This window comes from Hemicordylus capensis, chromosome 2 (genome assembly GCF_027244095.1).
Source record: "Hemicordylus capensis ecotype Gifberg chromosome 2, rHemCap1.1.pri, whole genome shotgun sequence".
Lineage (NCBI taxonomy): Eukaryota > Metazoa > Chordata > Lepidosauria > Squamata > Cordylidae > Hemicordylus > Hemicordylus capensis.
Window position 1 is genome coordinate 92,576,031 of NC_069658.1, and position 15,775 is coordinate 92,591,805.

The window sequence follows — 15,775 nt, forward strand, 5'->3', positions numbered from 1 at the left end:
AGATTTTGGGTCAAAAACTGAGGCATGGTTGGGTGACAAACCACAGTTTCATGAGTTTGGATGACCACAAACTCAAACCTTTGGCACGTTTGCCTCCAGTTTAGCATTATGTCCAAACACGCCCACTGTCTCTTTTGCAATGGCCACTTCTGTAGTGAAAACAGAAAGCAAAATTCAGCAGCATTATTCTTGCCCACATTAATGTTTTGGGTTTTTTTTACATTACTGTAGGTATGGAAAACTAAACTAATCTTTTCCACCCAATATAGTAATGACAATGCAGAATGGTTTATTTAGTGAAAAATATTAATTTGTGAAACCAAATATTCAGTCATGTAAAACAATATTGTACTAGTACCAGAATGACCTCTAGTGGTAGCAGTTCTTTATAACTCACTCACTGCTGCTTTATAATGAATGTTGTAAGACAAATTCCAAAGAGTAGCCATGTTCATTAGTCACTTTGAAAACACAAGTGCGGTGGTACCATAGTAGGATGCTTCATAATGAGATGTAATAAAGCAGCATGAATCTTAATTGGTATTTTAGGCTATACTACTACCTTAACCGCTCTTATAATCAAACAGAGTGGGCGACATCCATGACAAAGTCCCATTGAAATTAATGTTAGTCATGACTAACTTATCTCATTCGTCTCAACGGTACTCAGGCTACCTCATTATTAATTTCAACAATAAGTAACGAGTCTTCAACAATAACTAGATAGCCAAATACCTCCCTTGAACTCCAAAACTTGTTGAGCAGTCAAGGTTAAGAAGTCACTACCTTTCACCTTTTGGTCTTATGGGTCATGAGTAAATAAAAATTTTGACAGACCCAGCCTTTCCCATTAAAACATCTGAAACTAATATAAGTAGGTCTGGAAATTCTTGTGCAAAGATTAGTTTTAGAATCCTCTCATAAATAGGAAATCTAGTAGCAAACTGCTTTTTAGTAGGTCATTTGCCAAGCTTGAACCTGACTCTTCAGGATCTGAAAAAGAACAGATGTTTGAAGGCAGCATCTGGCTCAGTATATATTTCCACACCCAATGTGACAGACCTATGCTTTTAAAAACATAAATATATAGTGTATCTTTTCAGATGCCATTAATTAAGAGTCCTTTGTCTGAATGGGAAAATATCTCAATCTTAAGGAATATTTTAAGTAAGGAGAACAGACGGTTGTAGCATATCAGACTGGAAGGTGTTCACTGCAAGGTGAACATGCAAGGTGAAAAAGGGCATCACATGCAAGGTGTTCACACTCATCAGTTCAAAAGCAGGTCTAAGGTAAGCAAGTTAAAAAGACATCAAAAGGCTGAATAGAAAGCCATTAAAACAGAAGGAATAAAAGTCGCCTACAGCCAACATTTCCCTTACATGTGCTTTGTATTGATGGTATTGTATTTTTTATTTAATACCAGTTTTTAAAGAGTACAATTTTTTCCCTTTACCTTCAAGCATCACAATAATAAATAAATAAACTTATAACTTCTGGTTTCCATCCTAAGTTGTTCATATACAGTATTGGAGAATTCTGCTCTGTTTTGCATCAGGAACCAGGAAAATGATGGAATGAAGTAGAGCTGATATTGACGAGACACTGCTGTCATAAGGTCATAGATGAAGGAACTTGCTGTAGAAAAATGACATGTCTAACATTCAGGCTGTCCATCAGAATCTTTGGTCACTTTGCTGTGTGAAACTGCATCACCAACTGATTAGGAACAATATGCCATTAAAATTAATGGCATCTTAAGTCAGTGTGTCTGACTTAAGCTTACCAAGCCTGTCCAAGTGATGGATTTTGTTGAATGACAGCATCATAATCTAGCTAGGAGAATCTAACTAGTTCCATCTCTTTTTCTGAAGTATATATGATGACAAATAACAAATGTGTCCAAAAAAGATAGAGATGTGAGGAATCCCAGAAATGTTGCTTATCGAAACTAAGAAATATTGCTAGCAGTCTTATCAAAACTATTTCTACTTCCCTTATAATTCCTTGGATGTTTAATTTCAGTAGAAACATCCAAATTACAGTGCATTGTAATACTGATTTCACTTTAGGTGAATTTTGGTGACAGTTCACCATCTTACCTTTTGCTTCATCATACATAAAAGCAATTTTGTTCAAGCAACAGAATACTTGAGGAACATTACTATCAACTTAATAGCTTTCCATTTTTCCAGAGGCAGCAATTCTGTACACAGACTGTTTAAGACCTATTGGAATTACTTGGATTTAAAAATGTTCCCTGCACACAAGATTACTGCTGTAGGTTGTGTGCCATGTAATATAAAGAAAATTATAGGAAAGTTATGTGGAGGACTGAGAATTAAAACAGGCAATCTGAAGTGTGATTATTAGGTATTAGGATGACTAATTAAAAGTGCATTAATTCAGCACATTTTTGCACAATGCTACTTACACTGGAAATAATGTAAGTAGTGCTGCAGAATGCCCCTCCTCTGGGCTTCATGCAGTGGGGAGGGCAATTTGTCCCAGCCAGCCTGCACAAGGCCCAAGAAGACCCCTTATTGGCTGGGCCGCACGTGGTGGGTGAGACTTGCTGGGCCTTCACGTGGCTACTCGCCAGGGACCTCAGTCTGTGCTTTGAATCCCCCACCCTTCCCTCCCTGCAGGTAGAATGGGCCTAGAGGCTGGTCACCAATTGGGGCCAAGTAGGAATTTTTTGATCCCAACGTGATTGGCCGTTCATTGGGTTTCCCCCCCGCCTACTTCATTCTGCTCAGCCAGTAGGTAGTTAAGTAGGCAGGTCACAACAGGCAAGGACAGTGCAGGCTGGGTGGTTATCTGAGGGTATTGAGCGTCGGTGAGCACCCTTAGACTGTTAGAAGGTTGATTGGTCAATTGCTCCCTTGTGGTTTGTGTGGCCCAGGGAGTAGGATTTGCTGAGATACCAGCTTCAAGACTTCTCTAGCCCTTGGGCTGCGTGATCTGGGGTGGGAGAAGTCCTAGAAGGGTCCAGGCCCCCCCTTTATGGGAGGGTTTGGTGGTGAAGACAGAAAGCCAGGGTGGGTCGCCCAGTCAAGGTGCGGGTCAAGGACAGTGGAGTCCACCCGGCCTTTTATTGAGCCTGCACTATCAAGGGGTGTGTGTTTTAACCCTTCCAGTTTGTTATGCCACTTGTTTTGTTCAAATAAAGTTGTGGCCCAGTTACCCTGGGTCTGGGGACAAGAGTGATTGTGCAACATTGCAGGGTTTTTTACATGCCTCCCGGGCGTGGGTGGTTCGGATCCATCCACAATCCACTGCACAACATGTCATGTACTGTTTCTCAACCAAAAAGTTCTCAAAGCAGTTTCCACTGAATTGCCACTCCCTAGTCTTTTTAAACGACATGAGAAGGCATTTGGAAGTTGTGGCAGCTGACATATGCATTCAGCTGCCTTATGCTGGAGACATAAAACACAACTGCTATTAAGAAAATAATGCATGTTCTGTGCATAAGAGACATGGTTTGTGTCTTCCCAAAATTCATAGTATCCTGACACTCCGAGTTATCGTCAACAGTGTATCTGTGCAAGTTAGTGGTCTCCTTCTGACTTGAAGGAATTCCCTGAGGACCTGACAGCCTAGTAGATGTCCCCTGCCCAGCTTTCAGAACAAGTATTTAGAAAATCAGGCAAAGCGCCTTTCCCAATAAAGGGGGTGAGAGTAAATTAACTCTAGCTGGGCAGCAGCCATAAAAACCTGAAGTTTGCTTCAAGCAGCCACTGGAGCAACATATGTTGCTCGACCCAGCTCTTTTGGATTCCTTCTTGTTGCTAACCAAGATCCTGACTCCTTTCCCTTTAGAGCTCTCTGAGGTATGTGTCCCTCCTGGATTACCAAGACAGGAATCATAGCCCAGAGTCTGATGTTCACTTCCCAAATCCAGCTTGCTACTATTTGCTCAAGTATACTATGCATTTGAGAAGCATACCAATTAGAGCAGATGCAAGAAGGCTGAGCAACTGATACCATTTTATCTGACTTTTTATTCACATGCGTTGCCTGCCTTATGCAATTCCTAGCAATGAGTTTGTAGAATCAGGCTCTAAAGCAATAACTATCTTCTCCCAAGTCCTTGCAGGGGATTCCCTAGGCAAACATTAGCTATGGATCAGATCTCTATCCCTTAAACCATCTAAAGTAAAGAAGCTGATGCAAAAAAATCAATCTCAGACCTCCTTCAGCACTATTGAATAAATTTAACAGCCCTGGATTATATATTTAGCTTTTAATATGCAATAAAATGGGGAAAATAAATTTAATTAGCTCAGCTGATATTCTTTAGTGTCTGTTATTTCCAGAAAAAATGCTTGATTTTGAAACTAGCAATTAAGAATAATTTAAATGAAAGGTTGTTTCTCTTTCGGGTTATTAAAATTTGCGGTGTGTGTGTGTGTGTGATTTTAAAATAAGAATATATGGCTCTGGTATATTATTAAGCTGGTAATATGCATTATGAATTTAAAATGTAGCATTTAATCTCCATTACAGGAAAACTCATTACCCGCAGATCCAGCATCTGTAATTTCACAAATCCGTGGTCAGAGAATTGACACCCGACCTCTGCATACGTGGGGGGAAAGGGGGGAAGGTTAAATCTATGTATGCATGGGTCAGGGGTGTCCGGAAATGACCTTGGAGGTCTGCCATTTTGTCAAACCAAGCTGTTTTGTGGTTTGCTTAGTTTTTTAAAAAATTCCCTGAGAAAAAAAGGAAGAATCTGGACTTCTAGGAGGCATTGTTCGATCACTGGAGGCCTGTGGAGCATGGTAGGGAACTTTATCTCTCCCCTTTTGACCATATTTTGCCATTTTAACAAGATTTTCTGGCCTCCAGAAACTTAACCCCTGCAGTCCCATAGAATTAATGACTAATGGAGAGCAGAACCCCTGTGAATACAGAGGTCCACGTGTATGTGCACAATGCCCAAAATGAGTTATTGATGGGCGGGGGAAGAGAATGTGGAACATGAAACACTTCTGGGCCCACGGTTCTAATTCAGTCAACAAACTAATTGGTGAAATCAATAGCAGTTACATACATACTGTGAACACAAATAGGGACTGTAAGGGATGAAAAATCTTGAAAGGGTAGTAGCAGTTCTCCGATGTTTGCTTTGTCTTCACCTAGAATAATAACATGATTACTAAGACTGACCCTGAGTGCATTTAAACATTTAGAGTTGCTAGAACTACCAGCATTGTAGGTTATCCCTAATGAGCCTGTTCAGAAGCTGTTCACTACTCTGAAAGGAGGGGAGGGAGTCCTCTCATAATGTGATTAGCATTACACAACTCAGTTCTGCTGCATAATAAAGAAAGAGTGAAAAATGTAAGCATTATGTTTATTATTAAAATATCCTGGTTTTCATTTTTTAAAAAATCCATTGCATATATTGGTCATAAGTGGCTTTTTGGCAACTCAGACATACCCGGAGATAAAGATAATTTACATTATAGATTCTGATATGGTCTGCATATGGAAAGATGGTGTATACTGTACTTAATTTTAAAAATATGTATTTATTTAAGGGAAATGTGCATTACTAAATGTAACTCTTGAAGATTAGACTTCGTGTGTGTGTGTGTGTGTGTGTGTGTGTGTGTGTGTGTGTATGAATTGATCCAAGTATTCTCTCATGTTAAGAAAAAAGCTTTCCATTTTTAAACTAATGCTATAGGAAATTATCAACATATGAAAATAAAATAAATAGGAAAAGAGGCGGCATGAAAGGGTAAACAAATAAGCAAGACTGATCCCAATGTTGATCCTGATAGTATACTTAGAACTCCATTGAGAGCAAGCAGTCTTCCTCATTTACTTCAAATGGAAGTGGCAGTTGCCATATTTACCCCAATAGAAGATGACTCTGAATTTTGACTCCCTCAAAAAGTAGAGGTCAAATACAAGTTATACCTCCACTTACTCAAATGGAATAGGACTCTGAATTATATATATATTTGGAAAAAGCCTATATTGGATTCGAGAAAATACAGTGAGGCTATTCTCACGATGAATGAAAACCGGGCTAAAGGAGCCCAGCCCTGTTTTCATCCATCGTGAGAAGCACCAGGCTTGTGGGCGAGCCCAGTGGTTCTCTGGTGGCTAGCCCACCAATGAAGCCCTCCCCCTAACCCAGGATAGCAGAGTGAGTGCTCTGCTAATCTGGGTTTTCTGCTCATGTGCTGCCACAGTGCAGCTCCACGCCGTGGCAACACATGAGGAGACTCCCACCGGGAGGCTGAAATAAGCCTTCTGGTCCCAGGGGTCTCTCCAGGATGCCCTGTGTACTCGTGCGGGGCATCCCAGAACTCTCAGGGGGCTGCACAGCCCCCGATCCCCGCAGCCTCCACCAGCTCCGTTACAGAGCCAGCAGTCATGTCAGCAGCCGGTTCAGCTGCCCAGGGCGTGGAGGCTGTTTGTCTGTGGGGAGATTGGGCAAAGATCACCGATTGTGAGAAGAGCTTCAGTATGTTTTCACTTTTTTTGGTGGAACCACTTGTGGACTAAATGGATCTAGGTGTGTATCAAACTCAAGGTGTGTCTCCCACACTCACTAGGTGTATATCCCACACTCAAAAGACATTGCTGGACTGGGATATTGAATCACAACTTCTTTCTTTCTTTCTTTCTTTCTTTCTTTCTTTCTTTCTTTCTTTCTTTCTTTCTTTCTTTCTTTTTTTCTTTTTTTCTTAGAAACCAGGCATTTCCAAACATTGCTTTATAAAATTCCAGGAATGCCATGGTATCTTCTGTAGAAGAAAAATGATGTTATTTGCAATATGAACAATCTTTTTATAAATATTGTTGGAATCTACAGTCAAAAGGCATCATGATAATTTAAAGTAACCCAGCTAGCTACATACTAAGGTTCTTCACATGAGCAGCCCTACCGTACATGTTTTGCTTACCTGTCTACTACCCAGGTAGGATTCTTAGCTGGGGTGGCCTGGGTTTTTTTACCTGGGCTTATAGTGGAGTAGAAGGGCTCAAGTGCAGCCTTCCAACCCAGTCCATGGTCATGTGCATGCTTGGACCGCCTGCAGCCCAAGTGTTCACAAAGCCAGGCAGCAAGAGCATCCTGCAGTGGGGGAATCCCCCAATGCACCACACTCCTGGCACAGTGCATTGTGGGATGCTGGAGGACTTCCTCCTCCATCTCCCAGCTCTACCACTCATTGCACCACTTGTGTGGCATTTGCTGCGTGAGCGAAAGAGCCTATTTGGGAGTGTTGATCGTATGCAGAAAGGCATATAGGAGCCTGCCTCCATGCCAACCCTCCCCAGCTCAGTCATGAGAATGACCATACTACGTTCATCACATCAAAAGTAGCCAGTGTAAGCCAGGCTCTGGCCCAGGAATTCACAAGTTTCCTTTTCAGAAGCCTCCCCTGAAATAAAGGAATCACAAACAGATTGGGAAGTATGAGCTCTGAGCTGCATTTCTCTTTATGTCTATTCATCTTCTCTCTCCTTTAGTAACTAGTTGTCCCTGCTCCTGTTCCTCTCAACATCTCTCTTTTCCACCATTAGCCGCTAAAGGAGAGATAAGCAAACAATGAAGGGAGGGAGGGAAGTGGCCATCTGGTTACCTGTCTGCCTACTTGTCTCTGGGTAAACTTCAGGATTCTTAGCTGTCAAAACTTGGATTACATCATCTGATTACTCTTGGTATTATGAATGTCATGTGAAGATAGGCTCTAAAACGAAAATATGTTCTAATCTGCCACTATTATTTTTGAAGGATGTTACTATTTTTCCCCCAATTATTAAGGATTGTGCAATATAAAATGCTAGTACCACCAGTCCTAAAAGTCTTGATGTCCCTCTCATCTTTTGACTATTAATAGCCTTCAGCTATTACAGATATAAGTATTTTGGCATAACAGTATTGCATTTACTTGTACAATTAATCATAAACATTAATTTGTTGAGGAACCACAACTTAAACAGAAAAGGTAAGAAGTTGATATATCCATCTCTTATAATGGAAAGTGTGTCATTGCTTTAAACAGAAATTGAAGTGGGCATAGTGCTGACCCATTGTCATAAATGATTACTTTAAAAGACTGAACCATGTCAGAATTCACCTTTCCTACCTTATCATGAAAGCACCTAAGGCATATCTATTGAATGAGACTTCCCACAAGACTAAATTTACACAACATTGAATTTTTTGAACAGGAACTGAAAACATAAGATGAAAATGTTTCCATTCCAGAAGTAATAAGTATAACTATACAGCAAAAACTGAGTTTTAAAATATCTTTTTCAGGCTTTTTCAGGAAATACCAATGCAGACAGTGTGGTATCCTACAAGCTTCAACATTCTATTAATGCAAGATTTCTGCGATTTGTCCCTTTGGATTGGAACCCCAATGGCAGGATTGGAATGCGGATCGAGGTCTATGGCTGTGCTTACAGTAAGAGAGTTTTTTTTTTAAAGTGTGCTGAATTAACTAACTATTCAGTCTACAGGGGCATTGCAAACTGAATATTAATTCAGTTTGTCATATTAAGTAGCCTACGACTATTACAAATATACATATTTTTATACATTTGTTTTGTATATCTGTGCTTCCAGCCCCCATTTCTTTTGCTTTTGCATCTAAAGGCCCGTGGTACCATGTAGAGGACAAAAATAAATCTAAATTATATTTGAAATGAAACTCAGTATATTGCAGACTTTCTATTACAAGTTTAGCATTTGGCCACACAACAGAACATCATTAGCCTTGGTTTCACAAAGTGAAATAGGAACGTGGCCAGCAAAATAAATAAAATCAATTATATTTTCAAGGTCATACTTCATGTTAAGGATAAAAATTGCTTTATATAGTGTGAATGTTAACACTGTGTAAAGGTATATGCCAGGATCCAAAGGTGTGACATTAGACTTGAAGAATATACCTTTAGCACAGTGTTAACCATTTGCTGATAAATGGTAAAGGCAAATTGTCTCTTCTGCCAGAATAAGTGCTGTACCAAAGCCACAAGCCTAGCTGCACCTACATGTACTTTTGAACACTATTTGTTGGGAAGTAATGGCAGGAGAGGGTTTTTGTCTTTCTTCATACCCTGCTTGTGGATTTCCACAGGCATTTGTTTGTCCACTGTGAAAGCAGGGTGCTGGTCTTCTAGAACAACTGTTGGACTAATCCAACAGAACTCTGTATGCATTCGCTGTGGTCTGTTCTGTCCATGTATCCAGTCTTTGGACGCTAGCCATAATCAGTATCTTTGTCCAGTTTAAGCTACCATGGTACAAAGGATACCAATAATCCTGCTTAGATATATCAGCAATCTGTGAACAACTGATAAATCCTTAGATTCCTAGCAAGTGGACTTCTTGTCATGAACACAAGGCAGGGATTTTCTATTTCTTCAACTGCAGCCATCCCTTGGGCTGTATCACGAGCTGCTTTTTTAAGCAAGAAATAATTCTGAAAGTTACTTGGAAAATGATACGTAGGGCAGATGCAGGTGCTGCTGTTTGGGGCTGGAAAGTGAAAGTCCCACTCCACATGAGAATATCTTCCTTTTCTATTTCTCTAGAAGACTTCTCTCCTTAAGAGAGCATCATGCAAGCCAGAATAGCTTTAAGTTGTGATGTCTTCCATGTCAGTGTTGTGAAGGGAATTTTACTTTTCTAGAGCTGAAGGAGGCTTTTAGCCTTTCAGGAGCTCACTGGGGCATAGGAGACATTTGTTTGATTAGAGTCATGGATGTTATTTTCAGAATGCCCCATCCTGCAGCCTAGTGCTGAGGGATGGGCCTCTCAGAAACAGCCACAAGCAGTGCCCTGATTGGGCAGGGCTGGATGGGATGTGGGGCTTGCATACAGGTGAGGCTTTCCCTCCCCTCCCTTCCCCTCCCCTCTTCAATTCATTTTAGTCTGGCTTCCCCTCACTCCCATCCCTAGGGGCAGAGCGGGCTTTCCTGGTCATCCTTTTGGGGGCCAAGTATGTATGACCACTCAACTGATTGGCCATGTTGGGGGGTCTTTTTGCTTACTTTCTTTCCTAGTGCTAGTTAGTATTAGGTCACAACTGGGCAGGTACCATGCAGGCTGGGTGGAGGTGTAGAAGGGTTTGAGACTGGTGAGCACGCTTGGGCAGTTTGAAAGGATGGATTGGTTAATTGGTCTGTAGAGGCTTCACAGCTTGGGGACTTTGATTCACTATGGCTCCTGATTCAGGGCATCACAAACCTTAATGGCTGAGCAGCTTGGGGTGTAAAGCCCTAGATGTTGCCCTGACCCTTTGGGGTTGGCAGTGATGGAGATGAAGCAGGTTTGCACTTCTTCTATCCTTGAGTCAGGGTGTGTTCTGTGTTGCCCATTCAAGGCATGGGCAAGGACAAAAATGTCTGAACCCGACCTTTAGTAGACCTGGACTGTTGGGAGGAGGTGGAATTTATGCCAGATTTACATATGCAAAGCTTGGTGTTGGCCAAGAAGAAGCTCCAAGTCAGAGTGTTGGACGAGTCTAACTAGCAACAGCCTCATCCTATTTCCTTTTGAAAGAGTTCCCGGAAGGATCCAGCCAATGACACCAAGGCAGAAAACTGAGTTCTATCTGAACTGAGTTCTATCTGAACTGAGTTCTATCTGTGTTATAGGTCAAATTCCCCCTTGCAGTAAAGGGCGGAAGTCGTGGACCCTTGAAATGCAACCATAGGAAGGTTATTCCATGACAAAAGATGTTTGTGTTAAAAAGAAGAAGGGGGAGGATTCTGGGGTGTGTGTGTGTGTGTGTGTGTGTGTTGCCTTTGACTCTTGTGCTTATCGTGCGAGGGAGAGAAAAGCATACGAGAAAGCCAGAAATGTCTGGAAAGCTCTTGCTTGTTCTCCTCTGCTTTATCCTACACACCCTTATTCAACTGTATTAGCATATCAATTTAACACCCATGGGGGGCATTTGGGTTTGGCCAATTTGGACAGGGCCCATGGCTGACTGTGGAGGCTCTGGTTTAAAAAAAAGTTGGTTGCCACAAGCAAAGCAGCCAAGAAGCCCTTCAAATTGCTGCTGCTACCACCACCAAGGTAAGTTCCACCCAAACCCTTGTAAAGATTTACCCATGGTGTTGGCAACTCAGGGTGCTCTTCAGCAGCCATGTTAGCAGCTGCCATGTTGCTTTATAATGCCATGTCCCCATTCCCATGGTTGTGAAGCAAAGTTGAGGCAAGGGCATTGTATCATAGGGGAGAAAGTTGTAGCCATCAGTATGGCCAGCAAGGGGTGTTCTGAGCTACTGGCACTAAGTCCCTATAGAGGTTTTGTAGGGGCTTATCTCAGAGGTAGTGATGGCCATAACTGTCCATAGATGCTATGGCAGGAGTAGGGTCAATGCATTATGGGTAAAAAAAATGACAGCCACTAGTATGTTCCCCCACGGACTTGGCATTACTCCAGTTTGAACAATAAATTACCGGTAATAAAATAAGCATACCTTGGAACCCAAAACACTGTCAAGGGGTACTGATTTTGAGATTTATGCTATTAGTGATTCAAAGTTGGGAAAACAGGAGTGAAAAAAGGAATGGAAAGTAATAATTGTTTGTCATACTTTTTAACATAAATGCTTTTTTCTACTTTTGAATATTAAATATTCATGGTATATTGGAACAAAGATATTAAACAAAGGATAACCTTTAGGAATAGGAAGACAACCTTATTAGTTCACAACACAAGGAGAACACAATGATGATTACTTCCTTATATAAAATAAATTCATATTTTTATTTGAAGGTCAGAAAACAGAAAATCCAATAAGGCTAATGTTCAGAAATACATTTGTGTAAGTTAGCATGAAGGATTATAGCTTATCAGTAGTAGATAGCAGAGGGACAAACAAAAACTATCAATGCTAATTAATTCATTAATGATTTTTATTTATCTGCTGCCCTATCTCAAGGATAGGTGACAATATATTAAAAATAGATTGAACATGTAATTTGTTACTGACTTGATGGCCCAGTTTTAATGGTCTAATTTTCCTTCTGGAAATTCACTGATTAAAAAAAAAAGTGATGGATGTACAGAGAGTTCCAATGTCCTTCTTTGAACTGTCCTTACCAAAGTAAAACCCTTATTCATTTCATCAGACAGGACATAACTGAATAAAAGCAACAGGCTGGGTTCAAAGTAAGACTCTTAGCAACGCTGCTAACTGGTGTGATTCTGCTGAATATTAATGACTGATATAAAATTCTGTAGATAATTCAAACTGAGTGCCTTTTCAGACACAAAAGGCACAATCCACTGGACATTTTTTATTCATTTCAATGGGTCTTGCACAGGAGAACTTCTCAGAGGACTATGCCCAATTGTAGAGCAAATTTCCCCCCAAATTAAATGAAACTAGATAGCAGATGTCCATTGACTTGGAAGAAGTCAGTCAATGAGTTGAAAAATGACTTCATATATTATTGGTTTCCCATTATATCTTCATTTATTTCATACATGTATCTTTCAAGAACTATTACCTCCTTTGTCTTCTTTACTTATGAAGTATGAATTCTCTATCAGCTTTGCTTTAATGTTATCCATTCCTTCATATATTTCTAAGTCAGGCTGTAACAGATTGTGACAGATGCTATTTTATCCTATTGGTCTAAAATCTTCCCTTTTGGTTCAGTGAATATATATGACCTTGAAAGAGATGGCATAATATGTCATGAGACAGAAAGTACATTTTTAATGGTAAAATATTTGCATCTCTTGTAGCAATCCTTCCCCCACCCTGACCCCCTGCAATTCATTTAGAATAATGTTGAGTCTTGTACTGAGAGAATTTTGAAAATGTGAAGTGTGCAAATTTGTTCTTGCAAAGTAGAGGGCCAATCTCCCCATTCCACTTTGTGTTTCTAAACCATAATAAATGCTCTTGAAATACCATGAGCAGTGTCAGAGCTTTTTAAAAGGAAAATTCAGAAGTGCAGAATGGTATGTTAGTGTATTCGCATGTGTCGCATGCACCGCTACAACACACACCTGTGCATTTTCCTAGCCCTATTTTGGAGAAGCCAGAGAGGGAACCTGAAACCATCTGCTCATCCCCTGAGCAGAATATATCTTACAGTGCTCACATGTGGTCTCCCATTCAGATGCAACCAGAGTGGACCATGCTTAGCTAGGGGGACAAGTCAGCAATAGAGTTATCTCAGTAGCGGGAGGAGGGTATGCCTGATCAGGCCTGGTTTCTAGAACAGTCTGGGCAACTGCTTTTACTTTTCTTATCACTCACCTTTTACATCATCTAACATAATACAATGTTTGTATGATATGAATTTTTGAATTGTACAAATGTTCTTTTAGAATTGCACATTTTGTGTCTGGCTGCATGTTAAAAAACCCCAAAAAGCCCTAAGCAGCATTCAGACTAAAGCTGCTTTCACATTAGAACATTGCCCATGAAACCCCTTTTCCCCATTGCCCCCCTTCCCTTTGCTGTCCCTGAGGGCTGGACCTTTGGTAGAAAAGAGGGAATCAGAAAAAATGTTATATGTAGGTATCATTCTAATGAGGGCAGTGTGAAGTGTGAATGCTTCTCAATTTTTTCAGAGGTGTTTTTTTTGTGTGTGTGGGGGAAGGGTGAAATTTAATGTTTAGTGTATCAAGAGAAAGCCTTTGGCCTATGCATTGTAATTCCCCTCTCAGTCATGATTGCAATCTCCTTTCCTTCCACCACCAAAACAGCAGCCCTACCAAAGAGTAAAGGCCATACACTTTGTTAAATCTGATCAGAGAGCAGTATAGAACAGGAAACAACCATGGTGAACACTTTAAGAAGCAAGTTTAAGTGGTATATTGAGTGGGATGGGGGAAAACTATATAAAATATTTTTCTGTTATCACTCATAGAAAAACAAAATAAAACATTTCTTGTCTTGGCAACCTGTTGTAATAGATGATTTATCTGTGTTCTTTCTAGAGTCTGAGGTGGCAGATTTTGATGGAAAGAGCTTCCTGATCTACAGATTTAACCCCAAATCCACAACGGCACTGAAAGATGTCATTTCTCTGAAGTTTAAAACTATACATAGTGATGGAATTCTGCTACATAGAGAAGGACAGAACGGAGATCACATCACATTGGCATTAGTTAATGGGAAGCTTTCTTTACTCATCAACATAGGTACCAGTGCACCAAACTGCACATCTTAGTTGTCTGCCTTATTTGCTTAAAATATATGCCAAAACTGAATGTGTAAGTTCCATTGTCCACACTGTTTATAATAACAGACCTAATTTTGTTTTTCTCCTCTTGAAGGTGATGCTAAAATGTATTCTGCTGATGCCCAGGTTAATATCACTCTGGGTAGCCTTTTGGATGATCAGCATTGGCATTCAGTCCTCATTGAACATTTCAATAATCAAGTGAACTTTACAGTTGATAAACACACTCATCATTTTCATGCAAAGGGAGAATTCAATTATTTGGACCTTGATTATGAGGTGTGAAAATTATCTTTCATTTATTAGACATTATCTTTGTTATGTAAATTAAATTATGCAACTGAAAGAGGCCATGAGCTGTTTGGAGGAGTGCTTTAGCATTCAGGCTCTTGTAGCTTGTTCTCTGTAGAAATGAAAAATTCATTTCCCCCCAAAAGGCTTTCACTGTTGCATAGCTTACTATTGTTCAAGCTCTTGAATTTTTAGATTAAATATAAATACTTTTCAGATAAATCAGCCAAATAGTAATTTGTAACTGCAATGGTTATATTTTGCTGGGTAGCTCTGTATGACCTAGCAGTGCCATGCATGATTAGGGATACAGAGCCTGCATGGGTACAGCAGCAGCACAGAAAGTAGTTTTGCATTGCTATCAAGGTAGGATTGCTAGGTTGTGTCCTGAGACCAGCACAGTGTGTACCTTTGAATTATGCTGTGGAGTGAGAAGAGAGGCACCTGCATCTTCTCCCCTTCCTTCACCTCACAAGTCCTATCATCTACACACCCTCCCATACGTCATAAAAGGAATCATAAAAAGGGAGGAGCAGGCAGGATATTCATAAAAGGGAGGAGGAATTCATAAAAGGGAGGAGCAGGAATTCATAAAAGGAATTCATAAAAGGGAGGAGCAGGCAGGATAAGCTGTGCCACCTTTACTCTCACAGCTTCAATTCAGGCAATTTATCACCGCTTCAATTCAGGCAATTTAAAGAAGCAATCCTGATCTTAACCTAGAATGAAGTGAGGTCCAAATCCCTAGTGCCTTTAGAAAAGGGCTGCACAATTTCAACCCTCCTGCAGATGTTGGACAACAATTCCCATAATCATTGGCCACCGTGTCTGGGGATGATGGGTGTTGTAGTCCAAAACCAGCTGGAGGGCCAAAGTTGTGCACCTCTGCTTTGGAAGAAGTCAAGTTGCCCCTTAAACTGGTGATAGGACTTTTGTCCTGGATCCTATCGACCTCTGTCTCAGTAATGGCTCATAGAATCATGTTGCAGTTGAACAATTTTGTGTGATAATGAGAGTTTGGGTGCATACATGGAAGTCCCCTCTTATAACACTTCAAAGGGCCAGGTGGCTTCCTTTGTGCACCGAGAGGTGCTCCCAATCTTGAAGTACATGGGAAGATCCACTAATGCAAGTACCAGAAGAGGTCAACATAGTGCTTGTAGGCTTCTTGAAGAGGGTCAATGTCTCACTAGTCAAACTAAAGTATAGCAATATGTATATTTCTGAATGGTGTGCATATATCATTTCACTTATTTGGAAATAAATTTCAGTTGGATTTCAAGA

At 40.5% G+C, this 15,775-nt stretch overlaps 1 protein-coding gene across 5 annotated transcripts in view; it reads left to right on the forward strand.

Annotated features, from left to right (window-relative positions):
- Positions 1-15,775, forward strand: part of CNTNAP4 (contactin associated protein family member 4) — a 420,639-nt gene that overhangs the window by 256,866 nt on the left and 147,998 nt on the right. For all 5 annotated transcript variants that reach the window (XR_008316516.1, XM_053297596.1, XM_053297597.1 and 2 more), the window contains 3 exons: positions 8,297-8,444; positions 13,956-14,159; positions 14,295-14,479. Coding sequence is in view for 4 of the 5 variants with exons in the window: in XM_053297596.1 (XP_053153571.1) it covers positions 8,297-8,444; positions 13,956-14,159; positions 14,295-14,479 (537 nt within the window). In the remaining variant the exon portion in view is untranslated. The remainder of the gene's footprint in view (positions 1-8,296; positions 8,445-13,955; positions 14,160-14,294; positions 14,480-15,775) is intronic.